Source organism: Ovis aries, chromosome 3, assembly GCF_016772045.2.
Source record: "Ovis aries strain OAR_USU_Benz2616 breed Rambouillet chromosome 3, ARS-UI_Ramb_v3.0, whole genome shotgun sequence".
NCBI lineage: Eukaryota > Metazoa > Chordata > Mammalia > Artiodactyla > Bovidae > Ovis > Ovis aries.
The window spans coordinates 138,752,861-138,776,582 of NC_056056.1; the positions used below are offsets into that span (position 1 = coordinate 138,752,861).

Here is a 23,722-nt window from a genome sequence, read left to right on the forward strand (position 1 = left end):
TGTCACTCATATTTCCTCTCAATCTTTTCCTCTGTGCTTACATTGGGTTTCTTTAAACACAGTCACCATCACTGGGCGTGGGGAAATCTGTATTCTGTTGCCATGCTATGTCACATTCAAAACATCTTTTTAGCAGCTTCATAATTTTCTATTAAGTGGAAATATAATTTGCTTTGCAATTTTCCAACTGTAGGTGTTCAGATTGTTTCTCATTTTCCATATGGTAAAGAATGTGGTGGTGAGCATTGCTATGCACATATTCCACTTGCCCCACCTCGAATTTTGGTTTTAGGGTATTTTGGGTGGGGTTATTGAGCCAAACGGTAAAAACATCTTCTAGCTCTTACTATATATTGCCAAACTGATTTCAAAAAGCAGTTACAGCAACAACAACAACATGTACATTTCACCACATTCTCACTAATGCTTGAAAATGGTGCCTGCCTTCAACTTGTTTCAACTGGCATCACTTAGACAACAAGCAGGTTGAATGTTCCCCCGCATTTGCTTACTGGCTATGTTTCACCTTTCCTTGAAAAATCCTTTCTGTGCTTTGAGTTTTAATCCACCCCTGTTTCAGTGTTTTTAAAGCATCGTCCATGGCACTGGAGTGGACCCCTCTCGTTTGTGACCTTCTCCCCATTTTGGATTCTGACACGGCACTTCCTCTTGCTCTTTTAAATCTCTGACCGTTCCCTCTCCACTCTCACCAGTGATCCCAGGTCTTTACTGGTCCTTCCCTTCTCTTCTGAATTCCGGAGACCAACTGTTCACTCATCTTCCCCTGGACTGCCCCACCAGCACCTCAGTCCATGTGTCCATAGCTTGACTCTGCTTTTCACTCCAAACTTGATTCTCACTCCACATCCCCTAACTCTGCTGCCTGAAGGCCTTCGGGTGATGTTTGGAAGGAGAAAGAGGAGCACAGAGGCTGACACACCTGAAGAGGAAACGAGATTCTACCAATGAGATCCTATCTTCAGCTTAGGGCCAGGACTGGGGAGAGGAGAAGGCGACTATCGTCTAGGGAGATGGCCCGCTGCGACTCAGTCTCCCTGCTTCCCTGTTGACCAGGACTGGACCCAGGTCTAGCGATGGGTGCTTGAAAGCCAAGGTGGGATGCCGTCCTTCTCCAGCAAATCAACCCTGGACGTTGACCTCACTGGCCTTCCCTTTCACTTCTTGAGCCTCTTCCCCAGCAAGGGACTAGAAGGGCTGAAGAAGAGGTTAAGCTGCCATCTCCTCTAAACCTGTACAGCTCGATACCGTAGCCACTAGGCACCAGTGCTACTGAGCACCTAAAACACGGCTACAATGTACTGAAAGTAAAATACACACGGGGTTTCAAGGATTTAGTTTGAAAAAGAGCATGTAAAATGGTCTCTTTAATAATTTTGTGCTTTGATTGCATGCTGGAATGATGTTTTTACATATATTAGGTTGAATAAATATACGATTAAAATAGATGTCACCAATGTATTTTTACTTTTTTAAAGATCAAGTTACAAATATGGTTCCCATTCTGTTACTATTGGGCCGTGCTGGTCTAGCCCCTCCCAGCAGGGAAAACACCAGGCTCTAGGCTGAGTGGCTCCACTGAGGGGTCATGACAGATGCAGACAGAGACCCACTGGAGATGCAGACCAGCTGAAGTCCAACCAGATGTCACCAACCAGGCAGTGGCGCGTCTCCGCCAGGCAAGGCAGAGCGAAGCAGCATTTCCTGGATAACGACTCTCCTCCTGGACTTCACGAAGCCTCTGAGCTGGCGCTTATTCTGCAGAGCTTGTTCCTGTGGACAAGTTACTCTAAGAGAATGGTCCCCCAGAGTTTTGGCTCTCTCCCCACCTCAAGAGTTCTTGAGGAAGTTCTCCATCATTCCGCTGGGGCCAGACCCTTCTGCAGGAGCCAGAAGCATCCTCCCACCCACTCGGGCTTTGGCTCAGCCCACGTGTGGGCCGGGAGGGGATGAGAGAGGAAGGTGGGCCTCTAGATACACCAGCTGGGCCACAGACATGGTTTATGTTCCATTTCTAATGCCTATCCTTCCTCTTGTCCCAGAGGCAGAAGAACAGAAAGGGAACAGGAGGTGGCTGGGGTTAGGGGGTTGGGAGGTAGGCACAACTCACTGGGCTGCCCTGCTCTGGCTCATCCTCCCATTGCCCAGGCCCCAGCCTTGCGGTAGGAGGGCACCAGCAGCTCCCACCCCCACCCAGCCGAGAGGACTCCACCTCTCCCAGGTCCTGGCTGGGATCCGCAGGCCCCAGGCGAGTGGGGGGAGGGGAGTCACTCCTGCTTTCCCAGCAGCTGCTGCTGTCTCTTCCTGTTTTGCTAAAACTCTGGCTCTGGACCCAAGGAGGTGGGGGAAGTCAGTCGCCAGCAGCTCCCGCCCCCCCCCCCCCCCCCACAAAGGTCAACCTTGTCCCCCTGGCCCTCTCAGCTGGTTATTTATAGCCCCCAGGCCCCGATTGAGGGGCTGGATCTCGCCTCCCTCAAATGTCAGCAGCTGTGGCCATTGCCCCAGGGATGCAGCCAGATGCTCAGTCCACTGCAGATGTGCAGTGCCAAGACAAAGGGGGAGGGCAGGCGAGGGCCTCTCTTCAGGTGGTGCGGGCATTCCCTGCAGCCTGGTTCAGGGTCCGTCCCCTCCTCAGCTCTGAGTCAACAACACCTGAGAAGGGGTGTGGGGTGTGGGGGGAAGGTCCCCCACATGTTCTCCACTTCCACATTCCGGATCTGAGAATGGATAGCTAAGGAAAGACCCATTTGGATGTCTTTGCATAAATTAGGTCAGTGCTGATTTTGAGACTGACTGTTTAGGGGAAAAGTTCAACTGAGAAGGACGGAAGGGACAGGATGCTGTCTCCTATTAGTAACGTCAGCTCGGGCTTCATCCCTAACAGCCAGTGGACCGCAGGCTCCGCACTGAGCGCTTCATGTCCTGGTCCCGTCAGTCTTCACAACAACCCGAATGTGGCAGGCACTTCATGCCCCAGTTTGCAGATGAGAAAACCAAGATATTCCACCCAAGCAGCCTGACTCCAGAGTCTCAGTTTTAATGACAGGACAACACAGGCTCCCTCAGCCGGTCCCCTGTGGGTTTTATTTAAATGGTTCATTGAAAGCTGCACGCAGAGAAGCCTGGAGCCCAGCCTCAGGGTCTGCCCAGGGGGAGAGTGGCTGTCTCCATGCCTCCTGTGCCCTCCTGCCCCTGCCACTCAGGCCAAGCTAGAATGAGGGAGGTGAGAGCAGGACGGGGGAGTCTAGAATCACCATTCCAGGCAGAGTGGGCAGCACAGAGCAGAGCCACTGCCCTCACCCACAAGGACCTGATGGTCCATCAGTGCCCCTCCAGTGTGGAGCTCCCGTGACTCGGGAACCCAGCATCCTCTGCAGCACTGGTGTTGTCGTCCCGCATCTGACAGGTTTCTCCATTTCAGGTTCTTTTCTTTGGCTGTATCCTGCTCCTGGAGATGACGAATTCACCAGGGATAAGGACTGTGGCTCCCTTTGCCTCTGTGCCCAAGAACCTGAGCCAGAGCAGATGCTCAAAAAATAACCAATTATACTTATTGAAAAGGAGTAGTAGTGGTGGTCACACGTGGGTGGATACTTCAAGGTCATAGCAAGGACACTCCCACTCACCCCGCTATATAGTTACCCTCACCCCCTTTCACCCACACCTTATGCTGAAGCTCTTCTAGTGCACACAGGAGCCTAGTTCAAACCCACCCTAAAAACACGCCTGGGGAAGACAGAGAAGTGTTCTTAGGCCAGGACTCCTCAAGGTCTTTGCTGGAGATTCCAGAGTCAGAGGTAAGTGCTCTCATGAGGGACCATTAAGATAGGTAACAAGGTAGGATCCTGCCCTCCAGTCGATAGAGTCACTGGGGTAGAGAGGGCCCTGCTAGGCCATGTAACAAGGCCGAGCTCCCAAGCCCACCAGTGGGTGGACTGTAGCATCCCTGCAGGGGCCACTGGAGCGAGTAATTGTTAGCTGGCTGCAGAGAGGCATTTTGCAACTCAGACGAATTTCTTCTCGCTCATGATTAGGGTATGGCCCAGTGGCTGCCTCCCTGACCATAATCTCTGCTGGCACAGGCATCTCCGGGGCTGGGCGGTGCAGGCTGGGGAAGGAGCGCTGACCTAGAAGCTGGGACGCCTGACTTCTCTGCCTGCTCCTCACCACTGATTAACCATGACACCTCCGGCAAGGAGACTGGGTCCTCGGTTTCCTCAACTAGAAAGGAGTGGTTTGAATAGATCAGAGTATTCCAAACCTAAACACACCTTAGAATTACCTGGGGAGCTGCAGAGTACTAGGTACCCCACACCCCCAGCACCCCAAAAGGTAGAGACTGTGAGAGGGCCCAGGAATCTGCTATTCACAGGTTCTTCTGCATGATTTTGATATAATGTCAGGTTTGGGAGATCCTACAAATTGGATAGTTCTACACACCGCTTGTGGCTCTTAGGAGCAAAGATTCTAGTCAATGGAACAGCCATAACAAGAGGTTTTGGTGCTGTGGGGTTTTATCAGAGGGCAAGTGATGGGTAGCTTATTTCATCATCAAGTACTATTTTTCTCAGTCTTGTTGAGATATAATTGACATTATAACACTGTATAAGGTATACTGCATAATGGTTTGACTCGTAGACATCATGAAACGTGTATTACAATAAGCTTAGTGAAAACGCATCAACTCATATGGACGCAAAACCAAAGACAGGAAGAAAGATTTTTCCCTGTGATGAGAACTCAGGATTTACTCTCTTTAACAATTTCCTAGATATAAAGCGGTACTAATTATATTTATCATGTTGTACATTATCATTATATCCCTGGTGCTTATTTATCTTATTACTGGAAGTTTGTGCCTTTTGACTCCATTGTGCCCGACTCTTTGTGACCCCTAGGTCTGCAACCCGCCAGTCTCCTCTGTCCAGGGGATTTCTCTAGCAAGAATACTGGAGTGGGTTGCTGTTTGACTACCCTTCTCCAATTCCCCTGCCTCTAAGCCTCTGGTGACCACAAACCTCATCTCTTTCTTAAGGAATTTGTTTGTGTGTTTGTTTTGAAGCACAATTGACCTCCGACATTCTGTTAGTTTCTGTTACAAGACACAGTGACTGGTATTTCAGTATTTTGGTCATCCTTACTCTTTCTATTATTATTTCACAGCTGGCATTATTGTTAGGGAGGGACATGGCAGAGCCCTCTTCTATCTGTTTGTGTCACTAACAGGGCTCTGGCTTGGTGGGGGGGCTAGGAAGGGGGTGCTCGCTTACCTCCCAGCTGGAGCAGAATTGGGAGAGAAAGGAAGGGAGGAATGGGCCGTCCCTGTAGGTGGGGCCTCTTGGCCAGAGGACTTTCTTTCTCTCCCTCCTGGGTGGAGTTTGGCTGGATGGGCTTTGGCACTAGCCTCAGAAGCTGGGAGAGTATCTTCCCATCCATATTCCTGCCCCACTTTCAGTCTCAGCAGCCTCACCCCTGGGGACTGACCCTTCTCCTCCTCCGGTCCCCACTTCCTCCCCAGGCTCCCTCAGTCCTCACCAACCTCATTCCTGAGCCTCACTAATCTGTTTGCCACCCTCCGCTTCCTTGCCTCGCCCTTGCACATGCCATTCTCTCTACCTGGAATGTCACCCCCTCCCCCCACACCGATTCGCATTTCTGGGCTCCTTCAAAACCCAGCTTAAAGCTCACTGATTTCATTTAGGCTGTGATCTGCTCAGGTCTTTCCTCTTTGCCATGTACATTTGAAATAACAGAATCAGAAAACTGCCTCAGACTCAGAAAAGTAAGTAGAGATGATTTAGACCCGCTCTCACATTTAATAGATGAGAAACCAGCCTGAGGCCCAGAGAGGTCTTTATTTAGCCAAGATCACACAGTGGTGAGATTTTTAAAATAGTTGGCTGCACAAGAGGCTTTCAAATATTTTATGTGTTTATTTTATTTCCTCAACACAATGTGAGCAAAATGAGGGCAGAAACTGTGCTTTTGCTTTTATTTTTGTTCTTTATCTGCACTATGGTGTGTGTGTGTGTGTGTGTGTGTGTGTGTGTGTGTGCGTGCGTGTGTGGAGGGGCCAACTGTAATATTTCTAAATCTCACAGTCGTACAGCCTTCATTTGTACAATCTCAGACCAGGCCTGTGAGGTAGATAACCAAGGCCTTGCTATTTTACAAAGCAGGAAACTGAGACTTAGAAAGGTGTGACCCAGGAAGTTAATGGCAGAACCAGGCCGAGAACTCAAGTTCCGCGGCTCCCAGCGGAGCCGGGGTCCTGATAGCCACGATGCTCTCCTGGGCTTCCGGCTGGGACCTGGAGTAGCCAAGGGGGTGGCCTCTGCCGTCCTCAGCCACTGCGCCTTCCTCACCTTGGGGTGAGGGGGTCTTGTCTTTGGCTTCCTGCCCCTCCCCATCCTGTCCACTGCTTTCTCCCCGTGTCCCTCTAGGGCATGGTTGGCACAAACACACATACACATATATGCCCAGAACTGCAGGTGTCTAGGGCAACAGACCACAGGGGAAACCACATCACCTTTGTTGACAATGGAGGGAGGTAGGGGGATGAGGGAGGTAGGGGGACGAGGAAGGAACTTGCTTAGTTTTCTCCACCTGCCTCTGTCCCCACAGTCATCTCGCCTCCCAGCTGGGGCTATCTGAACTGGTGGCCATGATCCAGCCTCTTCTTAATTTAACTCTGATCCAGGAGAATGTATGGCTTCTTCTCTCAGATCCTAAAATCCTGAGTGGGAGTCTGCCTAGCTGCACCCCGAAGTCGCACCCCTCCATCCTAGCCAGAATATTCACATAGCCCCTCTGATCCCTCCAGAGCAATGCAACAGACAAAGGTGGAGACCGGGGATGACAGGACATGACTGGGGTCGGTGAGGAAGGAAACGTGGCGTCTAGAATGTCATTCCTTGATCAGCGGGGACCTCTAGTAACCAGGTTGCACTGGAGAAGGAGACCTGGCCACAGCTTCTGCATTGTTTTGATCTGTTAGAAGAAACTGCACAGGCTCTGAATCAGGCTCATTTGTGATTCACTTACTGGTTCTATGCCTGCGTGCGTGCCCAGTCACTAAGTTGTATCTGACTCTTTGTCACTCCATGGCCTATTCAGTCCATGGAATTCTCTAGGTCAGAATACCGAAGTGGGTGGCCTTTCCTTTCTCCAGGGATCTTCCCAACCCAGGAATCAAACCCAGGTCTCCCACATTGTAGGCAGATTCTTTACCACTGAGCCATGTGGGAAACTCCAGCCTTGGACAAAACACTTTGTCTTACTGAGCTAACTAAAACAGTGGGGATAATACTGAGGTATAAGTGAAAGGGCTTTGAAGAACATGTGATACAAAGGAGCCTCTCGATAAATCCTAATTACCCTCCCTCTCCTTCCTTCCACTTGTTATATCTGGCTCCATGAAACACTTTATTTGGATATGGGGATCTATCTCCCCTATTTATATTTCTAGTCCATGCATTGGCATCTGATTCCAGGTTCAGAAACTGGAATCCAAGGCCCAACCCACCCAAGGACGTGGCTGTCCCTCTGAGATCTACCCAGGCCAGGGATGAACACTTTCTGATTGGCCTTGTGGAGAGTGTGGGGGAAGTGTGGGTTAGGGGAGGGATTGTGGCTTCAGCTACCACATCTAGAAAGCTGGGTCAGGAGTGGTCTCAGAGGCCTGAGGTTTAGACCAGATGACTCTGGATGGAGTTTTAAACCCTGGCACAAGGTGGGCACTCAATAACACTTGTTGAATAGATGAATACCCTGCTCGATTTCCAGCTGTGTAACTGTGGTCAGGTTTCTCAGCCTTTATGAGCCATCATCCGTACGTTAATCACAAGCATAACAAGGATTACTGTTATGAATAAATGATCTAATATTTGCCAGGGGGATGGCACAGGGCTGCTACACAGTAAACAGTAAAAGGTAGCTAAGCAAGAGAAGGAAAGAAGAAAGGGAAAGAGAATGTCAGGTAGCCCCAGAGCCCCAAAGAAAGCAGAAGGCAGTGCCCTCACGCTTTGTATGGCCAGAGCCTCAAGGAAGATACCAGGGAGCCAAGGCAGGTTCTATAAGACTCATCTGTTCTGCAGGGCGCTTAACTGAGCGGTCTGTGCAAAAACAAAACAAAACAAACCTCTCCACATGGTAACCAGGGTAGAGGAGAAAAAGGTAGCCTGCACTTTTCTGCCTCAGGTCTCTTTTCTGGAGACTCCCTAATATACCCCAGCAAGGGAGGTGTGACTTAGAAACTGGATTAAGATTGGACCATGAGATGCGAGTGGGGTGGTGGTAAGTAAAGGGGCAAGATAAGAAGGGGCACAGTCCAGCTTCTGGATGTAGGACTCACCTGCTGTCTTTCTCTCTGCCTTGACTTCAGGTAGGGAATTCTGGTGTGTGTAGAAAGCCATGTGTGGAGTACCGAGGGCACAGGTAGGGGTTGAGAGGAGATAACCTTTCTGTGCAAATCTCTTAGAACTCAGTGATTAGGTCAAAAAGAAAAAGAAAACTCACAAACAAATACATGAATGATGCACATGGTAGAAATGAGCAAACAAATGCCTGATTTCAGTCCAGAAATAGCTACAGGAGTCCTGGGGGGTGTCAGGAGGGGGCATTGTGAGGCTAAAGGAGACACACAGCAGAGGAGAGGCTGAGCATCTGAAGCAGCCAAGTGATTTTCTGGAGGCTGTGGGTGTGGAGGCCGTGGGCACAGAGAGGGAAGCGAGGGCTGGGAAAAACACACCTGAGGCGGAAGAACATGTGTCTTTAAGAGTCACTAGAAAAAAGGTATAATTGAGGTTGTTCCTCTGTGGGATGGTCCTTGAAGTCCATGAATCTGTTTCAATTCCAAAAATGACCCAGACTGAGCCTGAATTCTGTGGAAGACGCTCAGCAAGACACTACAAGGAATGTACCCCTGACTAAGGCAGTAGCTGGGCTCAGGGGACGTCCACTCTGGAACATTCTTGCGAAGGAGGTGAGAGCTGAGACAAGTATACAAGTGGGTGAAGGTCAAAGTACAGAGGAAGACTGACAAGATGTTGTAGTGGAGTCCTTCAGGGAGAAGAAAGAATCCCTCTGGTTATGGGAATCAGGGAAGGCCTCCTGGAGAAGGTGGGATAGACAGGATTAGACAGATTTTAACAGGATAGAAGGGGGCGGGAGGACATTCATTTTTGGAGGGAATGACATGAGCCAAAGTAGGGGGATGGGAGAGCATGAGGACATGAGGGGGACAGCCAGTAGCCCGGTTTGGCTGAAATAATAATAGTAACAACAGCAACTGACATCTAAGTACTTAGTACTAACATCTAAGTACTTAGTACTAACATCTAAGTACTGAGCACTAAGTACCTCCAGGCCCTGAGCAGAACAGCGGAACGGGCAGGGAGAGAGACATGTGTGGTGCCATGCTGTAGGAGGCCTTCATGCTGGGAAAGGGGTCTGTGAGGATAAGTGAACAACGGCAAAGGGGTTAGATCTGCCTGCTTTGTGAGTGCTGGGACCACAAAACGGCCTGAGGTAGGAAGCTGGAGCAACAGGTGAGACTGGAGCCAGGTTTGCAGGAACAGGGTAGCTATGGTCGAATGTTGGACCTCAGCATGGCCAAGCTCTCCTAGGCTACTGGGGCTCTTGCTTCTAATCTGACACGTCTCTGGCTCCTCAATTTCTTCTTTCTCTGTAGCATCGTGGCACTCCAGGCTTCCCAGGATCGAGGGAAGCAGGATGGGGTCAGAGGGAAGCTGCCCTCTGCCTTCCAGGGGGTGAGCCCCCCACCATCAGGGAGAGAGACCAGCGCTTCCTGTAGACTTCTCCACTTCGCTGGAGCCTCTGTGTCTCTGACCCAGCGGATTGCCAGAGGCACAGGGCTGACAGACCAGGCCGGGAAGCACAATGGGGAGGTCCTCAGCCCCTGACCTCTGACCCTGACCTTCTGGTCTTGCTAACAGGGAGCCGGGCAGGGAGGGTTGCTGTGCAAAGCCAGCCCGGAGCTGAGTTTATTAGCCGAGGGAGGGCTGGAGGCGGCTACATTCCGACTCACAGACTGGAACATTTCTATGATCCGCTGTAATGCACTGGGAGACACTGGGCACATTGCTGAAGTTTGACTCATAGGGACCGGGAGGGGTAAAGTAGGGGGGGAGGGTGGTGGGGGGAGAGGAATGGGAGGAAGAGAGGAAGAGGACAGGAGGGAAGGAAATCCCTTGAGAAATTTCTTTAAAAAAAGAAAACTTTCAAAATCTGCACCACCCCACCCCCTTTTTCTTTTAATAGGAACAGGCTGGACCCTTCTATTCCCCTCAGCAGGCATGGTGTGTGTGTGGGGGGGGGGGGCATGGCAGAGGGGGAGGGCTGGGCAGTGATTCAAATCAGATCCTGGAACTTTCCTCAGGCACGTTGTGCTTGGGGCGGGGTCGGGGGTGTCCGTTTGGGATTCCTCGCCGGGACCGGTGACTCCACGCGCGTCCCGCGCCTCCCGCCCCTCCCCGTGTAACTGCTGGCTGCTGGGCCTTGCGTGCTTGTGCCTTTGAGCGCGGGGGTCCCTCCCTGCGGCGTGTCTGTGTAGACGACTCTGCCCCGGGCCAACATGGATGTGTGCTCGCGGCCCCGGTCGCCCGCGAGGGTGCGTGCGCTCAGGTATCTGGGTTTCCGGGAATTGTGCGCGGGTCGCTGCGCCGCGCGGCGGCCGGGACTTGGGCTGCAGCGGGGCGGCCGCGCGCGGGTCGGGGCCGCGTCCCCCGCGTTCCGGGTTCGGCGCTGCCTCCCCGCGCTCCGGCCGCGCGGGGTGTCCGCCCGCCCGTCCGCCAGCCCGGGCACCGCGCCGTGTCTGCCGGGTGGTGTGTCCCCGGGCCGCGAGCGCCTGCCCCCTCCCTCCCCTCCCCCTTGGCCCGCTCTCAGACTCAGATAAAGCATTTCCTTCCATTGTCATCCTACCCGGCCGGCCGGGCTGCCAGGGCCCTCCCCCTCCCGGCCCCCTCCCTTCCTCTCGCCGTCTCACAGTCGCTCCGCAGCCTCCGGCGACCGGGGGGGATGTAAGGCCGGCGCCCCAGCCCCCCGCCCCGCCATGAGCCCCCCGCTCTGAGGGCCCCGGCCCCTGGATGCACAGCCCCGGCGCTGGTGAGTACTGGGCTGCCGCCCCCCGCCCGCCCCGCCCTGCGCGCGGCACCCAGCGCCGCCCGCCCGGGCTTGGGCTCGGGCTCCGGCTCCCGCGCGGGGCTCCGGGCGGCCCCGCGGGCCCAGCCCGGCGTGCGCCCCCGCGATCGTGCCCGCGTCGCCCGGCTCCGCGGGGCTCTGGCAGGCTCCCGGCCCGGGCTGGTTCCGGGGCCGGAGGGTTAAGGGCCTCCTGCGGGGCGCCCACATCCGCCCGCCCCGGGGCAGCGACAGGCCCGAGGAAGGGAGTTGGAGGCCCCGGGCCGCCGGTGCTCGGGCCCGGCGTCCCATCACCCCCATTCGCCGGGAGGACTGACCGGGGGACCCTGGAGGGAGGGACGGCCGCCGCGGCCCTGGGAGGGGGCGGTGCTCCCGGGCGGAAGGTTTGGAAGCGCTGGGCAAAGGGCAGGACCCGTTGAGTTGGGGCCACACTCTGAGCCCGAACATCAGCGCCCCCAGCCCGCGGACTCCGGCTGGACGTTACTCCGACCCCTCCGCTGGGGAAAGTGATCCCTAGGAGGGAGGGTCTCTGACAGCGAGGTTTCTCTGAGCAACGCCCCCCGCCCGCCGCCGCCCCCCCCCCCCCCCTGCTCACCCATCTGGGTGAAGAGACACCTGTGCTCAAGTGAGCTGTGGAGGTGCTGTCGGGGCGCGGGAAGATGGGGACCGCAGGCTGTGTCCTGAGCGGTGGGGGACAGGATGTGTGCCCCCAAAACCTGGGGTCCGCTGGTCCTGGGGAGTGAGAGCAGGCGGCAAATCCGGCATCTGGGCTGGGCTCTGATTCTCGGCCTGTGAACTAAGAGAGGGACCGGTGGGACTTGTAGGCCAGCCAGCACCTCCACCCCTATTTCCTTCTCTCCTGCTGCCCCAAGCTACTCTTTCAGATCTGACCTGGCCAGCCACTGGGGCTCCTCCCACCCAGTCCAGGCCATTCCCTGTCCCTGCTGGCGGTCTTGCATACCCCAGAGGCCTCCCCCTGCGTCTGGACACTGCCTGTCCTGCTGCTGCCCATCCCTCCCCACACCCTCATTCAGCATCTGCTTGAGGCCCAGCTCTGCCTGCCAGTTTCAGTGGCCCTGCTGGGGACTCAGCATCTGGATTCATCATCCTATTCCCTGGACATGCACCTGGGTCGATGAGGACTTTCCTCAAAACCCCTGCCCAGCCACTGGGTTGAAAGAAAGGAGACTGTGACTTGGTTTCCCTGCTCCCTAACAGTGGCTCATTTCTCCCCTGTAGTACCCCATAGGTCAGGTCCTCCAAGTGGCTTGGGCAGCCACACACTCCTCTCCTCATACCAACCCTCTTGGAAGCTCCTTCTCCAGCCTCTGCAAGACCTCTTGCAGAGCTCATTGCTCAGCATCCCAGCCTCCCTGCTTTCTTCTCTCTGTCCCCTCTACCCACTGAACTAAGAAGTAATGTTCCTCTTCCATGGAGTCACTGCTGGGGAAACGAAGGCACAAAGCAGTCTCGCTGTGCTGCTCCCAGTGAACCTGAACTGGAACGAGGTCCGGGACCCTCTGGGACTCTTCCTTGCCCTTTAGTCCCTTGATGTTTCTGGACCCCGCCAAGGCCAGGCTCAGAGCTGCTTCTTGGTATTACGCCTGGAATGGCCCCGGGGCAGTGTTGTCCTGAGGTCTCTGTGTTCCTTAGCCTGAGCCCAGGGGTGGGTGGCTCTGGCCACCAAGTCTTAAGCTGTTATCCTGTGGCTGGGAAGATTGCATTCAGGTCTTGCACTGACCGTTCCAAGAATCTAAACTGGTCACTCCACTTTGACACTGAAGAGTTTCCCCATCAATAAAGTGACCACAGAGGAGGAGAGGCTGACAATAGGAGATGGACTGGTGTCCAGGATGGGGCCTGTTATGGCCCCCATTTCCTTCAGTAATAGTGGACCCCAGCTTTCATTCTTTTCCGGGAATGAGAGTTGGAACTTTCTTTTCCACCATCCTCTCCTCAATCTGGATAGAAAGCCCTTGGATATGAGAATCTCACGTGTGACGAGTGTGAGGAATGGGTACCCTCCTTGGGCTGCAGGCGTCCTTGCCCAAGGCAGAAGCCTGCGTAACCTCCACCACCTCTTTGCCTTCCTTCTCCTGGCCTTTCATTTTAAGAGCTGGTAATTTTGAAGTTGTCAGGGGTCTGAGAGAAGAGAAGCTAAGGTAAGCCCCAGGGTCACCCAGCCAGGGAATGGCAGGCCAAGTGAGGCCAGGACCAGACCTTCTAACTACGCCAGTGCCCATACTCCTGGCCTTCTCCTCCCTGGCCAGGCTCAGGTCCCGCCCACACCCTCATCATGCCTTGGCCTGACCTGACCTTAGGCAGACTTGAGACTGGGGCCTGTGGTGGGGTGAGGGGTACTGCTGGAAGCAGGGCCGGGGTGAGGCCTGGGAGCTGGCATCTATCTTTCCAAGGCTCTGGGACTGTCGTTTCTGTGTTGGATTTGTTCACTAGATGGGGCACTTCCTCTGGGGCAGGAAGCTTTGATTTCCTGTGGTGGGGGCCGCTGGTAGGATTAGGAGTGGGGGACTCAGCTCTGGGCCATCCCTGATGTTGTTTGGAACCAAAAAGAGCAGAGCTTTCTGCATAAGGCAGGGGAGGCAGGAAGGAGAGCTTCGGTGAGGAGGCCCTGGTAAGGCCAGAGAAGGAGGCCAAGAGGGCAATGAGATGGGGAGGCGGGGCTGCGGTGGGCAACACAGCAGGAAGCCTGGTCAGCAGGTGACCCTGCCGGGTATTGTGTTTCCCTGTGATATTTCCCCCTGTTTCTGTGGCAACCTTCCCAGGGGGACCCAGGCCTTGGAACTGCAGGAAAGTGCCCCCAGACAGCCCTTTCCTTAGTGGTCTGAGTATTAGGAGGAGTCCTTAAATCTGGCCACCTCCCTTACCATTTTGGCTCCTGGGGACCGGGGCTTGGGAATCTAAGCAAGTAACTGAGCATTGGGGGTGGGTGGTGGGTGGCTGGGCTGGGTGGAGGCCCTTTTGCACCTCCTGGTTGGGGAAGCAGAAGAGACGTTTTTTCCTGGACTTTTGGGGTGAGGGGCTCTGTGCCTCTCCTCATCCCATCTCTCCACTGTCCTCCAGCTCTCCCCCTGTGAAAGGGAACTGGACACCATGCTGCCTGGGGCAAAGGGTCGGGGGTGGGGAGGAGTGGCAGAGGTGGGAGAGATGTTTTCATCAGCAGAGCATAGCTTCTTTGGTCCTGCACCACTTCCCAGAAGCCGAATAAATTCAGCATAGTGTCTGTTTCGTGTGGATCAACACGTGATGGGTGTGTATGCACAATGAGTGAGTGGTGGGGGGTCTGCACGTGTGCCCCTAGGCTTGTATGTAGAGGTGGTGATTCCATGGCAATTTGCAGTCCGTGTGGTGGCTCTTTGTTGGGTGTCTGGGGAACATGCACACATGTAGTATGGATGTTTGTGGTCTCTAGAGTTGTGCACCTTTGCACTCACGGCTCTGCATGGGGTGGATGGACGTGTTTGGAGGGGATGTATGCCTGTGCAGGAATGGCTTTTTTTTTTTTTTTTGAAGTCTAGGTATTTGCTGGAAAGCATGCTCATCTCTCTTCAAATGCTGGTTCCCAGACCACTTGCTTTAGAGTTCAGGACACTTGGAACTGCAGGAAAGTGCCCCCAGACATCCCTTTCCTTAGTGGTCTGAGTATTAGGAGGAGTCCTTAAATCTGACGCCTCCCTTCCCGTTTTGGCTTCCTAGGACATTTCCAATTCCAGGTACATTTCAATACCTGGGAATGTATTCAAAATAAAGATCCTCAGGCCCCATTCCTGACTCAGAATCTGCAGGGGTGGGTCCTGGGAGTCTGGATTTTGACACGTGCTTCAGGTGATCTGGTGCCAAGCCGTGTTTGAGGACTGCTGGTCTGGGCCAACCTCTTCAGTTTTTCCTTTGAGGAAACTGAGACCCGCAGAAGGTATGTGCTTTGTCCAAGGACACAAGGATAGTAAGACAAGAACCAGGACAAAATCCCAGCCTTTCAACACCAGTCCAGGACTCACCCATGCGTCCTCCGGGCGTGCGATTGTGTACATGTCCACACTCAGCATGACACCGTGGGCCGGACGGAACTGGAGTGGATGCTCGCTGGCCTTGACCTTTTCCCTGGGGTCCCAGGCTTCCTGACCTTGCTTTTCCTTTTACATACTGCTTCCTTCTCCCTGGGGAAATCCTGGACTTGTGGCTCATCAATCCTAAAAGTGACGTTGGCAACCAGAAGGCCCCCTTTGCTGTGCCAAGCATTCAGCTATTTATTTATTCACTGGGTGCTTGCTGAGCCTTGCTGTATGCCAAGTCCTGGGCACAGATACACAGTGATCTCATAGGCAGGGCGTCTGACCTCAGGGAACTTCCACTCTAGTGGCGGAGACGGTAAGACAAGTAAGCAAGTCAAGAAATGAGTAGATACATTTAGTTACCCATTGTGATGAACCCTAAGAAGGAAATGAACCGGGCGCAGCAACAGAGAATAACAAGGGGGGACTTCCTTAGACAGGGAGGCCAGGGGAGGTCTGCCCGAGAAGTGAAATGGATGCCTGCTCTCACCTTCCCAGCCTGGAAGTGAGCCCTCGGAGCATCTGAGCCATGCTTGGCAACCACCTGGATTCAGGTGAGGGACCTAGGCTGAGGATTAGAGCCCGAGGGCCAGCCTTTGGCCTGGCACGGAAGACATCGGGGTCTCGGCTCCTCAGGCAATCCACAGAGGCTGATGAAAGGGGAGAAGAGGAGGGGGGAGCTGGACAGGGCTGACCTCAGGCTGCTTCAGCGCTCGGGGGAGCAGCCTCTTTCCTTCCAGGGGCTGAGTCCAGGGCCATGGATGTGTTGGGTGCCAGGGAGGCGGCAGCAAAGTGCCACCCCTGCTTCACCTTCCTCCCTCCTCATTCCCTTCCTCCCCCTCTCGCCACCCTGTGACTCCTGTGCCAAGTCCCTCCCTTCTTGGTCTAGCCTGGCTGCCTCTGTGGCCACTGGGATCTATTTACCTGATTCAGGAGTCACCGAGGAGAGAGGGGGATCCTATGTAGAGAAGACTTGGGCCCTGGAAGAGAGGGCACACCAGAAAAAAGGACTGGGGCCGAGGCCAGTGAGGACAGAGCAAAGTGGGGGCTGAGGCTGGTCGAGTAGGGCCTGGGGCAGGAGAGAGAGAGGAGGAGACCTTGGGCTGGGCACTGCAGAACCTCTCCTGGGCCCTTGGAATCTGCTCCTCAAACCGGGAGAGATTCTGTGCACGGGGCGGGGTTGGGAGGCATTGAGTGGGGGCGGCAGAAGACAGCTAGAAGGCCGGGCCCCTCTGGCCCCCCTGCAGGCTTGCTCCTTCGGTCCCTTCTCAGAAGGTTACCTTTCACGTCAGCCAGCAGCCTTCAGACTCTCTCGCCTCCAGCCTCTTCTGGTAGGTTTTCCTGGGGGCCCCAGAGCTGTGGGCTGCAGGATGATCCGGCCCTCTCCCCAGAGGGCTGTGTATCAGAGGAGCCTTCATGTAAAAGAAGAGGCCTCCAACCAACCGCCTGGAGTCCTTCCACCCTGGGCCTCCTTTAGGCTTCTGGTGCACTCACTCCCTGGACTCCTGTGTCTCCCCGGCCTTCCGCCCAGCAGGGGGAGAGGACGGCTCATGAGGAGGGCCCTGGGCTAAACTCACCATCCCCACCCGTCACCAGCCACTTCCTTTTTTCCCCATGTTGCCTGCAGGGATTGGAAATCCTGGTGGGCAGAGACCTTGGGCCTTCAGGGAGAGCCTGGCACCCTGGAGAGAGTGAGGGGGACCCTGTCCCCCTTCAGGAGTCCAGCTCAGCTCCCTCCCACCCCCATGAGGCCAGCTCTGGCTCCTGGAGTCTCCCACCACCTGCCCCCCCAGCCCTTGAAGTCCCATTTCTCCCTCCCCCGCTGCCAGGATGACAGGGAGAAGCAGGGCAGGCTGGGAGTCACAGGTTCGGAAAGAGTCGGGGTGGGGGAATTTGGCGACTGGGGCGACAGGGCTGTAACCGTGTTGTTTTGCTTGCCCCACAAACCTGCACGGGCATCCGCTGCGCCCAGGGGCGTTCAGGTTGTGGAACTGCTCTCAGAATGACAGGCCGGTGGCACCCGGTTGGGGCAGGGGGGGGGGCGGGGGGTGAAGGGGGGAGCCCCAGGCAAGGGGGAGCTGGAGGGTTAAAAATAGCAACAGCCGGGTTTCGGTTAGCAAATGTGGAGGCGGGGAGCTGGAGGCGGGGCAGGCGGCAGGCCGTGTTTGCCCGCAGCTCAGGGCTGTGTTTCCCCTGGGTCCCAGGAGTGAGTCACGGTGGAGCTGAGGAGGCGCGCTGGCACAGCCCCCCACCCCCACCCCACCGGGCGAGGGGCTGGGCCCTGACTTCGGCTCCAGGGCACTGGAAGGACGGCCTCTCCCTTCCAGGCCTTCAGAGTCCTCTGGAGAGTCGGGCCATGGAGATAGTGTGGTAGTGGGGAAGAAACCATTCTCAGACCAGAGACCTGGGTTTGAATCCCAGTTGAAGGCTGCCAAGGACTCTGACACCTGATTTCCTAATCTTTCAAGCGGGGATTTACTCATATGTGCCTGTCAACCCTCTGCAGATTCAAATGCACCCTGCAGATGTGAGTGATCACCTTCACTCTCCTGGGCCCATCGCAGAGCTTGCGGAAGGGCCCTCCAGTGAGGGCACAAGGAGGAATATGGTAGCGTCCCTATTTTCCTCCTGCAAAAAACCAAGTGTAGCTCTCTCTGTGCCTCGGTTTCCTCATCTCTGTAATATGAAAGTAATAATTGCTTCAAGCTCCTTGAGTTGCTCTCAAGATTCAAGTAAGTAAGACTAGCACTGTGCCCGGTATGAGGTCAGTGCACAGAGAACATCATCACCATCATTGATGTTATTGTTCATATTTTTGAAGGTCAGGGATAGGGAATGTTAAAGACATGAAGAACAGAAACTGGGCTCAGCCCCAGTTCACAGAAAAATCAGGCCAAATTCACAGATTCCTCCACCCATAAGGGCCTGGAACAGCAGGAGTCTGTAGCCAGAAGTCACAGGGTGGACCCCTTCTCTCTTTCACTCCCTCACCCCCGGCTCGCCCAGTGAGGCAGGATGCAAGGGACCCTAGGGCCTCGCTGCCAGCTGGCACAGGGAGGGTCTGGGATGGGACTGGCCCTGATAGCCCTGCTGTGCAGTAAGTACCTTGCCAGCATCTGCCGGAATGACCTTTAGTTTAGCCCCTCCCTGGCAACTTTTAAAAGGAGCATGAGGCAGGGGAGGGACGAGAAGGTCAGTGATGTCAGCAGTCTCTATTCCCAGCACAGCGGCCCTGGAAGAGGCGGGAGGCATTTCTTTCAGGAAATGATCATTATTCAGGCTGCAGGCATCCATTAAGTCAGTCCTGACTTGGTGCCCAGGCCTGTGCTCGGCCTTCTGCGTGCTTCAGGGAGAGGTCGAGGATCCTGGGCTGTAGATAATGCAGAACCCCAGAGGATACGGGGTCCAAGAATACGAGGAATCAGTGAGAGCCCTGTGTCCTAGTTCTCACGGGATCCAGAGCTTACATGCCCATTGGCAGTGCCATCTTGATTGTGCATGGGGTGTATATATACATATCAATTCTGTTTCACTGTCACAGAGGCAGTTCATGCGCCTCGTAGATAGCCGGACAGCACAGAAGAGCAAAGGTGAAAGAGTACGAAACATCCAGTCCCAGCAATGGGAGATCACTGCCACGGTCCCTCTGAGCGCCTTTCCATCTCCTGACATGCCTTCACGTGTTGTGCATGTTACCGAAACAAGACCACACAGTGTATGCCGCTTTTTCAGTCAGTGATCTCTACCTTCCACTACAGTAAATTTTCATCTCATCAAATCCCCAGTTGGCTAGAAATTTTCCAAGACAGCTGGTTGGCCCAAATCAGTACCCAGTACCATGCATCTGGCATTTGAGTTCCCTGAGAGCTGTGCATGCACCCTTGCTGGGTCTGTGGTCTGGAGACACCCCAGCCGAGCAAGCCTGAAGGGCAGCTCTGGCCACAAAAGGGAATTGTGTCACCTGGAGAATCTACCCGCCACCTTCCAAAAATAACAGGCGAAATGAGTGGGATTCCGGGCCTTAGCTGGGATGGGGATCTGGTATTTAACTGTCATGAATATTAATGTGGCATCCTGTGAGTGCCAGCATTCATAGCTTGTTACTATTCATGGACTCATATCCATGATGCCCCAGGCCATGGAGCAGGCCAGGGTCTCCACCGTGATCTCTGTCTCTCTCCAGACATCCAGGTCCAGGGGTGCTGATGGCTGTTTGCTTGTGTTCCTAGCCCCTCAGGAGCCTGCCCTGAGGATCGTGGCAGTTTAGTCACTAAGTCATGTCTGACTCTAGTGATCCCATAAACTAGCCTGCCAGGCTCCTCTGTCCATAGGATTTTCCAGGCAAGAATACTGGAATGGGTTGCCATTCTCTTCTCCAGAGGATTTTCCCAACCCAAGGATCAAACCCAGGTCTCCTGAAGATTCTTTACCACTGAGCTACCAGGGAAGCCCTGAGGATGGGGGCTCTCTTTTGCACGTGGGGCCCCCTCCACCCCTGCCATGGCCTGCCGGAGTGTGTAAGGCCTGGGCAAGAGAGGGAGAGAGAAGAGAGCATCTTCCCCCTGGGGATTCACTCCCAAGTAGCCGCTCTGTGAGTGTCTTGCTTGGGTTATGTAATTTGGGTTTTAGACAGGGCCTGACGGTTTCCAGAGTGCCTTCACACAGCGTTTGTCCTCCGAGGCAGGCCTGGGGGTTTGCTTGTTTAGTTATAGGCGGCTGGGGGCAGCTTACAGGAAATGATAAAATGGTAACAAGTACATTTAAAAAGTAGGGAAAATGAAAAGGATGAAAAAGGAAGTGAAGATGGAGTTGGGGAGTGCCTCTTGGAGGCCTCATGGAGGCACAGGCAGAGATGGTCCTGTCTTTATTTTTGTTGTTGTCTTCTGGATGGAGTGCCGGCATTGTGGGAACACGTGAGTCACGCCCAGGCCTTCTGATGCTGGGACTGACCACACTCTGTCCAGTGACTCCCAGGTGGCCTCACCTCACCTCAGTGGGTGGGGCTCATTGTACACACCAGTCTAGGGATTGTGTGCTTAGATTCTGGAGTCCCTGAAGCCCCACTTAGCATGTGTGTAACCTTGGCAAGTTTCGTAACCTCTCTGAGCCTCAGTTACCTCCTTTGTAATTTGAGGATGGGAGGAGTGTTGAGCTTATAGGGTGCTTGTGAGGACCGAATGAGAGAGTACAAGTCAGATACTTAGCACAGTAACCAGCACCCAGTAAGCATTCAGTATATGGTTGTTGATCCTTACTAATATTACTAATTACTGGTAATAATAAAATAATAATGATTGATATTAATATAACTTAAACTTTTCCCTGGCAGTCTCTGGAGTAGACTGAGTGGCCTCGTGGGTGGCACCAGTGAGCAGAGCCAGAAAGGCATAGCTGAGAGAGACAGAACCAGTGGGAGGCAGAAGTGGGGTGCAGAGGGAGGCAGGGTCTGGCCAAGGACGGCCCAGGAGCTGGGGGACCAGTGAGGGTGAGGGAGTGAACACAGACCTCAGAGGGGAGAAAGGAGCAGCTCTGAGACAGCCCCAGGGCGGTGACCGTGCTTCCTGTTGGGGCAAGCGCTGGCCCTTGAGAAAGACTGGCTGGGGCTGGGGCTGGCGGCTAAGAGGGAGCAGCTGGTCTCAGTGGGGCACCAGGGGGTGGGGGAGGGGGAGAGACAAAGGCAGAAGCTTGACAGAAACTCAGTTCTTCTCCCCGAATTACAGATGGGGCCCCCATCTTGACTGCTCAGGTTGTTTTGCTTGTGATAGGAAAGACAGATGGTGGGCAGACATCGTGGTGAACTTCCTATTTTGGGGCTTGGCGCTCCTGGAGCAGAGGGCTGAGGGTAAGTGGCAACTTTGGTTTCTGAGGCCTTTGGGGACCTGAGAAAGCCTAGGGCAGTCTGGACGAGGGGGCCTGGCCTGGGACTGGGGGGAGCCTGCTGCTGAGCGATGCCACACACCCTGAGCAAGTGGTTCTGCCCTCCCCTTCCTACCGTCACAGAGACTAGCCAGGGGAGACTGGGTAGTGGCCCCGAGGCCGCTGGGTTTGGAGAGACTCCCATTTTTCCTTGCCAGAGGGCAGTGAGATGCCCCAGAGTGTCCCAGGAACCGCCAGCCCCTCAGGACTCAGAAAGGCCCAGCTCCCCTGCCTCAGCGTGGTCTCCATCCGCCAGGAGAGGCCACAGAAGGGACTGGACCCCGGGGCAGGGACAAGAAGCCAGAGAGGACGCCATCCCACCCCCAGGGAGCTCAAGCTGCCGCTGCCATGGTTACATCTGCTTCCTGTTTGATTCATCTCAAACAGCAGAAAGGGGGGTGCCGGCTCCCAGCACAGGCCACCACTGCGTGGGGCTGTTTACAACAGCCGCATGTGGGATTCCCAGAAAGAGACTCCAAACCGGACATCCTGCGGCTGCAAAATACCCAGGTGTCAAGAGCTAAAAATAGCTGCCCCAGGGCCCCAGGCGTGGGGAAAGGGGCATGCTTGCTGCGGAGGCGGAGGCGGAGGGCCGGCCTTGCGGCCCTCACATCAGCCTCCTGCCTGCTACACAGCTGCGGAGCCTGCGAGCTTGGGCCCCCCGCTTCGGCCTGACTGGAGGCCTTTGTCTGGGCAGGCCTGCGTCCCAGGCCGCTCACCTGGGAGCCTCCGCCCCAGGCCCGCCCGCCTTCCTGCCTGCCTGGTGGAGCTTGCTTTGAGATGCTAATGAGAAAGCCTCAGAAGCCCTTGGGAGCATCTAAGGAAGGGACAAAGGAGGATACCCGAGAGCCTGAAGATGAAGGCGGTGCTCGTCCAAGTTCCCGCCTTGTCGGTGACAGCCCCTGTTCCCACCTATAGTCCGAAGTCATCGCTTGGCATGGCATCTGCAGAGTCAGCAGTTGGTGTCTATCTGTGATCTGGGAGGACTGTCCTCACCGGGGCCTAGAGATGGGACAGGCAGTTTCCGCCCTCTCACCTGCAGCAGGACTGGAGTCTGCCGCTGGTTCAAGTTTCCTGGGAGCTGCGTGATTTTTATCTTTCCCTGTGCCCAGCCAAGTCCTGCATTCGGCTGTCCACCCAGTAGCCTGTAGAGTTGAGGTGCTGGGGAGAAGCAGCCACGAGTGTTGCTTAAGAACATGGATTTTGGAGCCCATTTATCTGGCTGAAGTCCCAACTTAGCCACTTCCCTGTTATGTGCCTCCAGATGAGTTATTTAATACTGCTGGGCCTCAGTTGACTAATCTATATAATAGGGATAAAAATAGTAGCCACCACATAGGTTTGTCTTCAGGGTTAGATGAACTAGCAAATGCAGGGCACATAGTAAACTGCTAGTTACAAAAGTTCAGATGGAGAAGAGCCTGTTTTGGGAGAGTCAGGAGATAAGAGACTGGACAGGAACGCATCTGGGAGCAAGTGGACAGAGAGACGAGGGCAAAACGCAGACGGGACCAGATGCTGAGATGCTTATGCCAGAGGGCGGCTGCAGGTGAGTTCAGGGGCAAATAGGATGAATCACAGCCCTGGCGGGGAGTACCCGCCATGTGCCCCGTGCTTCACGCACAGCGTCGCTCATCTCAGATGACCTCTTCCTGGTCCATATTCTTACCGTCGAATTTCAGAGGCACAGCCAAGCCTTGCCCAGGCTGCAGCGTGTCCCTGGCTATCCCTGCCAGTCATTGAGGGAGTCGGAGTGTGAACACCGGTCTATCTAACCCCAAAGCCAACGTCCTCCGTGCTGTGGACCCTCATTTCTCTCACTTCGTGGGGCCAGAGTTCCCATCCAGCTTGCAGCACACTGGGTCCTGGATAAATCTGAGTAATAAGCAGCTTGGTGCCAAGCAATAGAATTAGTAAATAGCAAGAGAATTTCTGGAAGGGGGACATAAGGAGTTGAGTCTAAGGAAGTCCTAGGGAGTTGGATGAGTGAGAAACTTCTAGTTTCATACTTTGAGGGACTCTTTGAAATGTTTTTAGTGTCTACAAGTCATATACTTTTCAATTTTTAAAAAATCGTGGACTGTCTGGAGTTGAAACTCCTGAAAGTGAAAGTCAGGTTTTAGCCACTTTTCTACCCCTTTGAGCACAAGACCAGTGCCCTCACTGAGAGGTACTTAGAACCCACTTTTGGGGTCGACTTCTTGGGTTCTCCCCGCACTGGTCTGGCCTGGTTGTACTGCTGCCCTGCTGGGTGACTGTGACCTAGCCCCCCTCCCCTCTCTCTTTCCCTTCTCTGGGAAGTGAGAGTGTTGCCTGCACAATCTCTGAAGCCTCATCAGCTCCTAACATGCACCATACAGTCCTCACGCTGTCAGTCGGGCAACTGTGACGTTCTCTCTTGTGTTTATTGATTCTTGGACCTTCTTGGCCATTTCACTCCCAGCTTTGTCTTCTCTGCCAGCCCGCTGCGGAGTCAAGTTTTGTCAGGGGAAGAAGACCTGAGCTGAGGGGGCTGGGGGAGGGAGGAGGGAGAGTCAGCCCAGGATCCAGGGCTTCACTGC

General features: G+C 54.6%; 1 protein-coding gene and 1 long non-coding RNA gene across 10 annotated transcripts in view; one reads left to right on the forward strand and one right to left on the reverse strand.

The window, feature by feature from the left end:
- Nucleotides 1–1,462: 1,462 nt before the first annotated feature.
- On the reverse strand, nucleotides 1,463–17,216 carry LOC105611708 (uncharacterized). Of its 2 annotated transcripts, XR_003588807.3 has the most exons (5): nucleotides 16,526–17,216; nucleotides 16,170–16,225; nucleotides 15,192–15,895; nucleotides 11,771–11,971; nucleotides 1,463–1,791 (listed from the first exon to the last, which is right to left on the reverse strand). It is a non-coding gene; the product is annotated as an uncharacterized LOC105611708 (long non-coding RNA). The 2 variants fall into 2 exon arrangements; XR_009600229.1 differs by having other exon boundaries at nucleotides 11,771–15,895.
- Nucleotides 10,456–23,722, forward strand: part of HDAC7 (histone deacetylase 7) — a 37,211-nt gene continuing 23,944 nt past the window's right edge. For 3 of the 8 annotated variants that reach the window (XM_027967404.2, XM_060414084.1, XM_060414083.1), the window contains exon 1: nucleotides 11,022–11,142. In XM_027967404.2, coding sequence (XP_027823205.1) covers nucleotides 11,124–11,142 — 19 coding nt within the window. In that variant the 5' untranslated portion in view covers nucleotides 11,022–11,123. Of the gene's footprint in view, nucleotides 10,663–11,021; nucleotides 11,143–11,866; nucleotides 15,800–21,733; nucleotides 22,711–23,722 lie in introns of those variants that run through there. The other 5 variants (XM_042246805.1, XM_042246807.1, XM_060414085.1 and 2 more) reach the window with 4 other exon arrangements.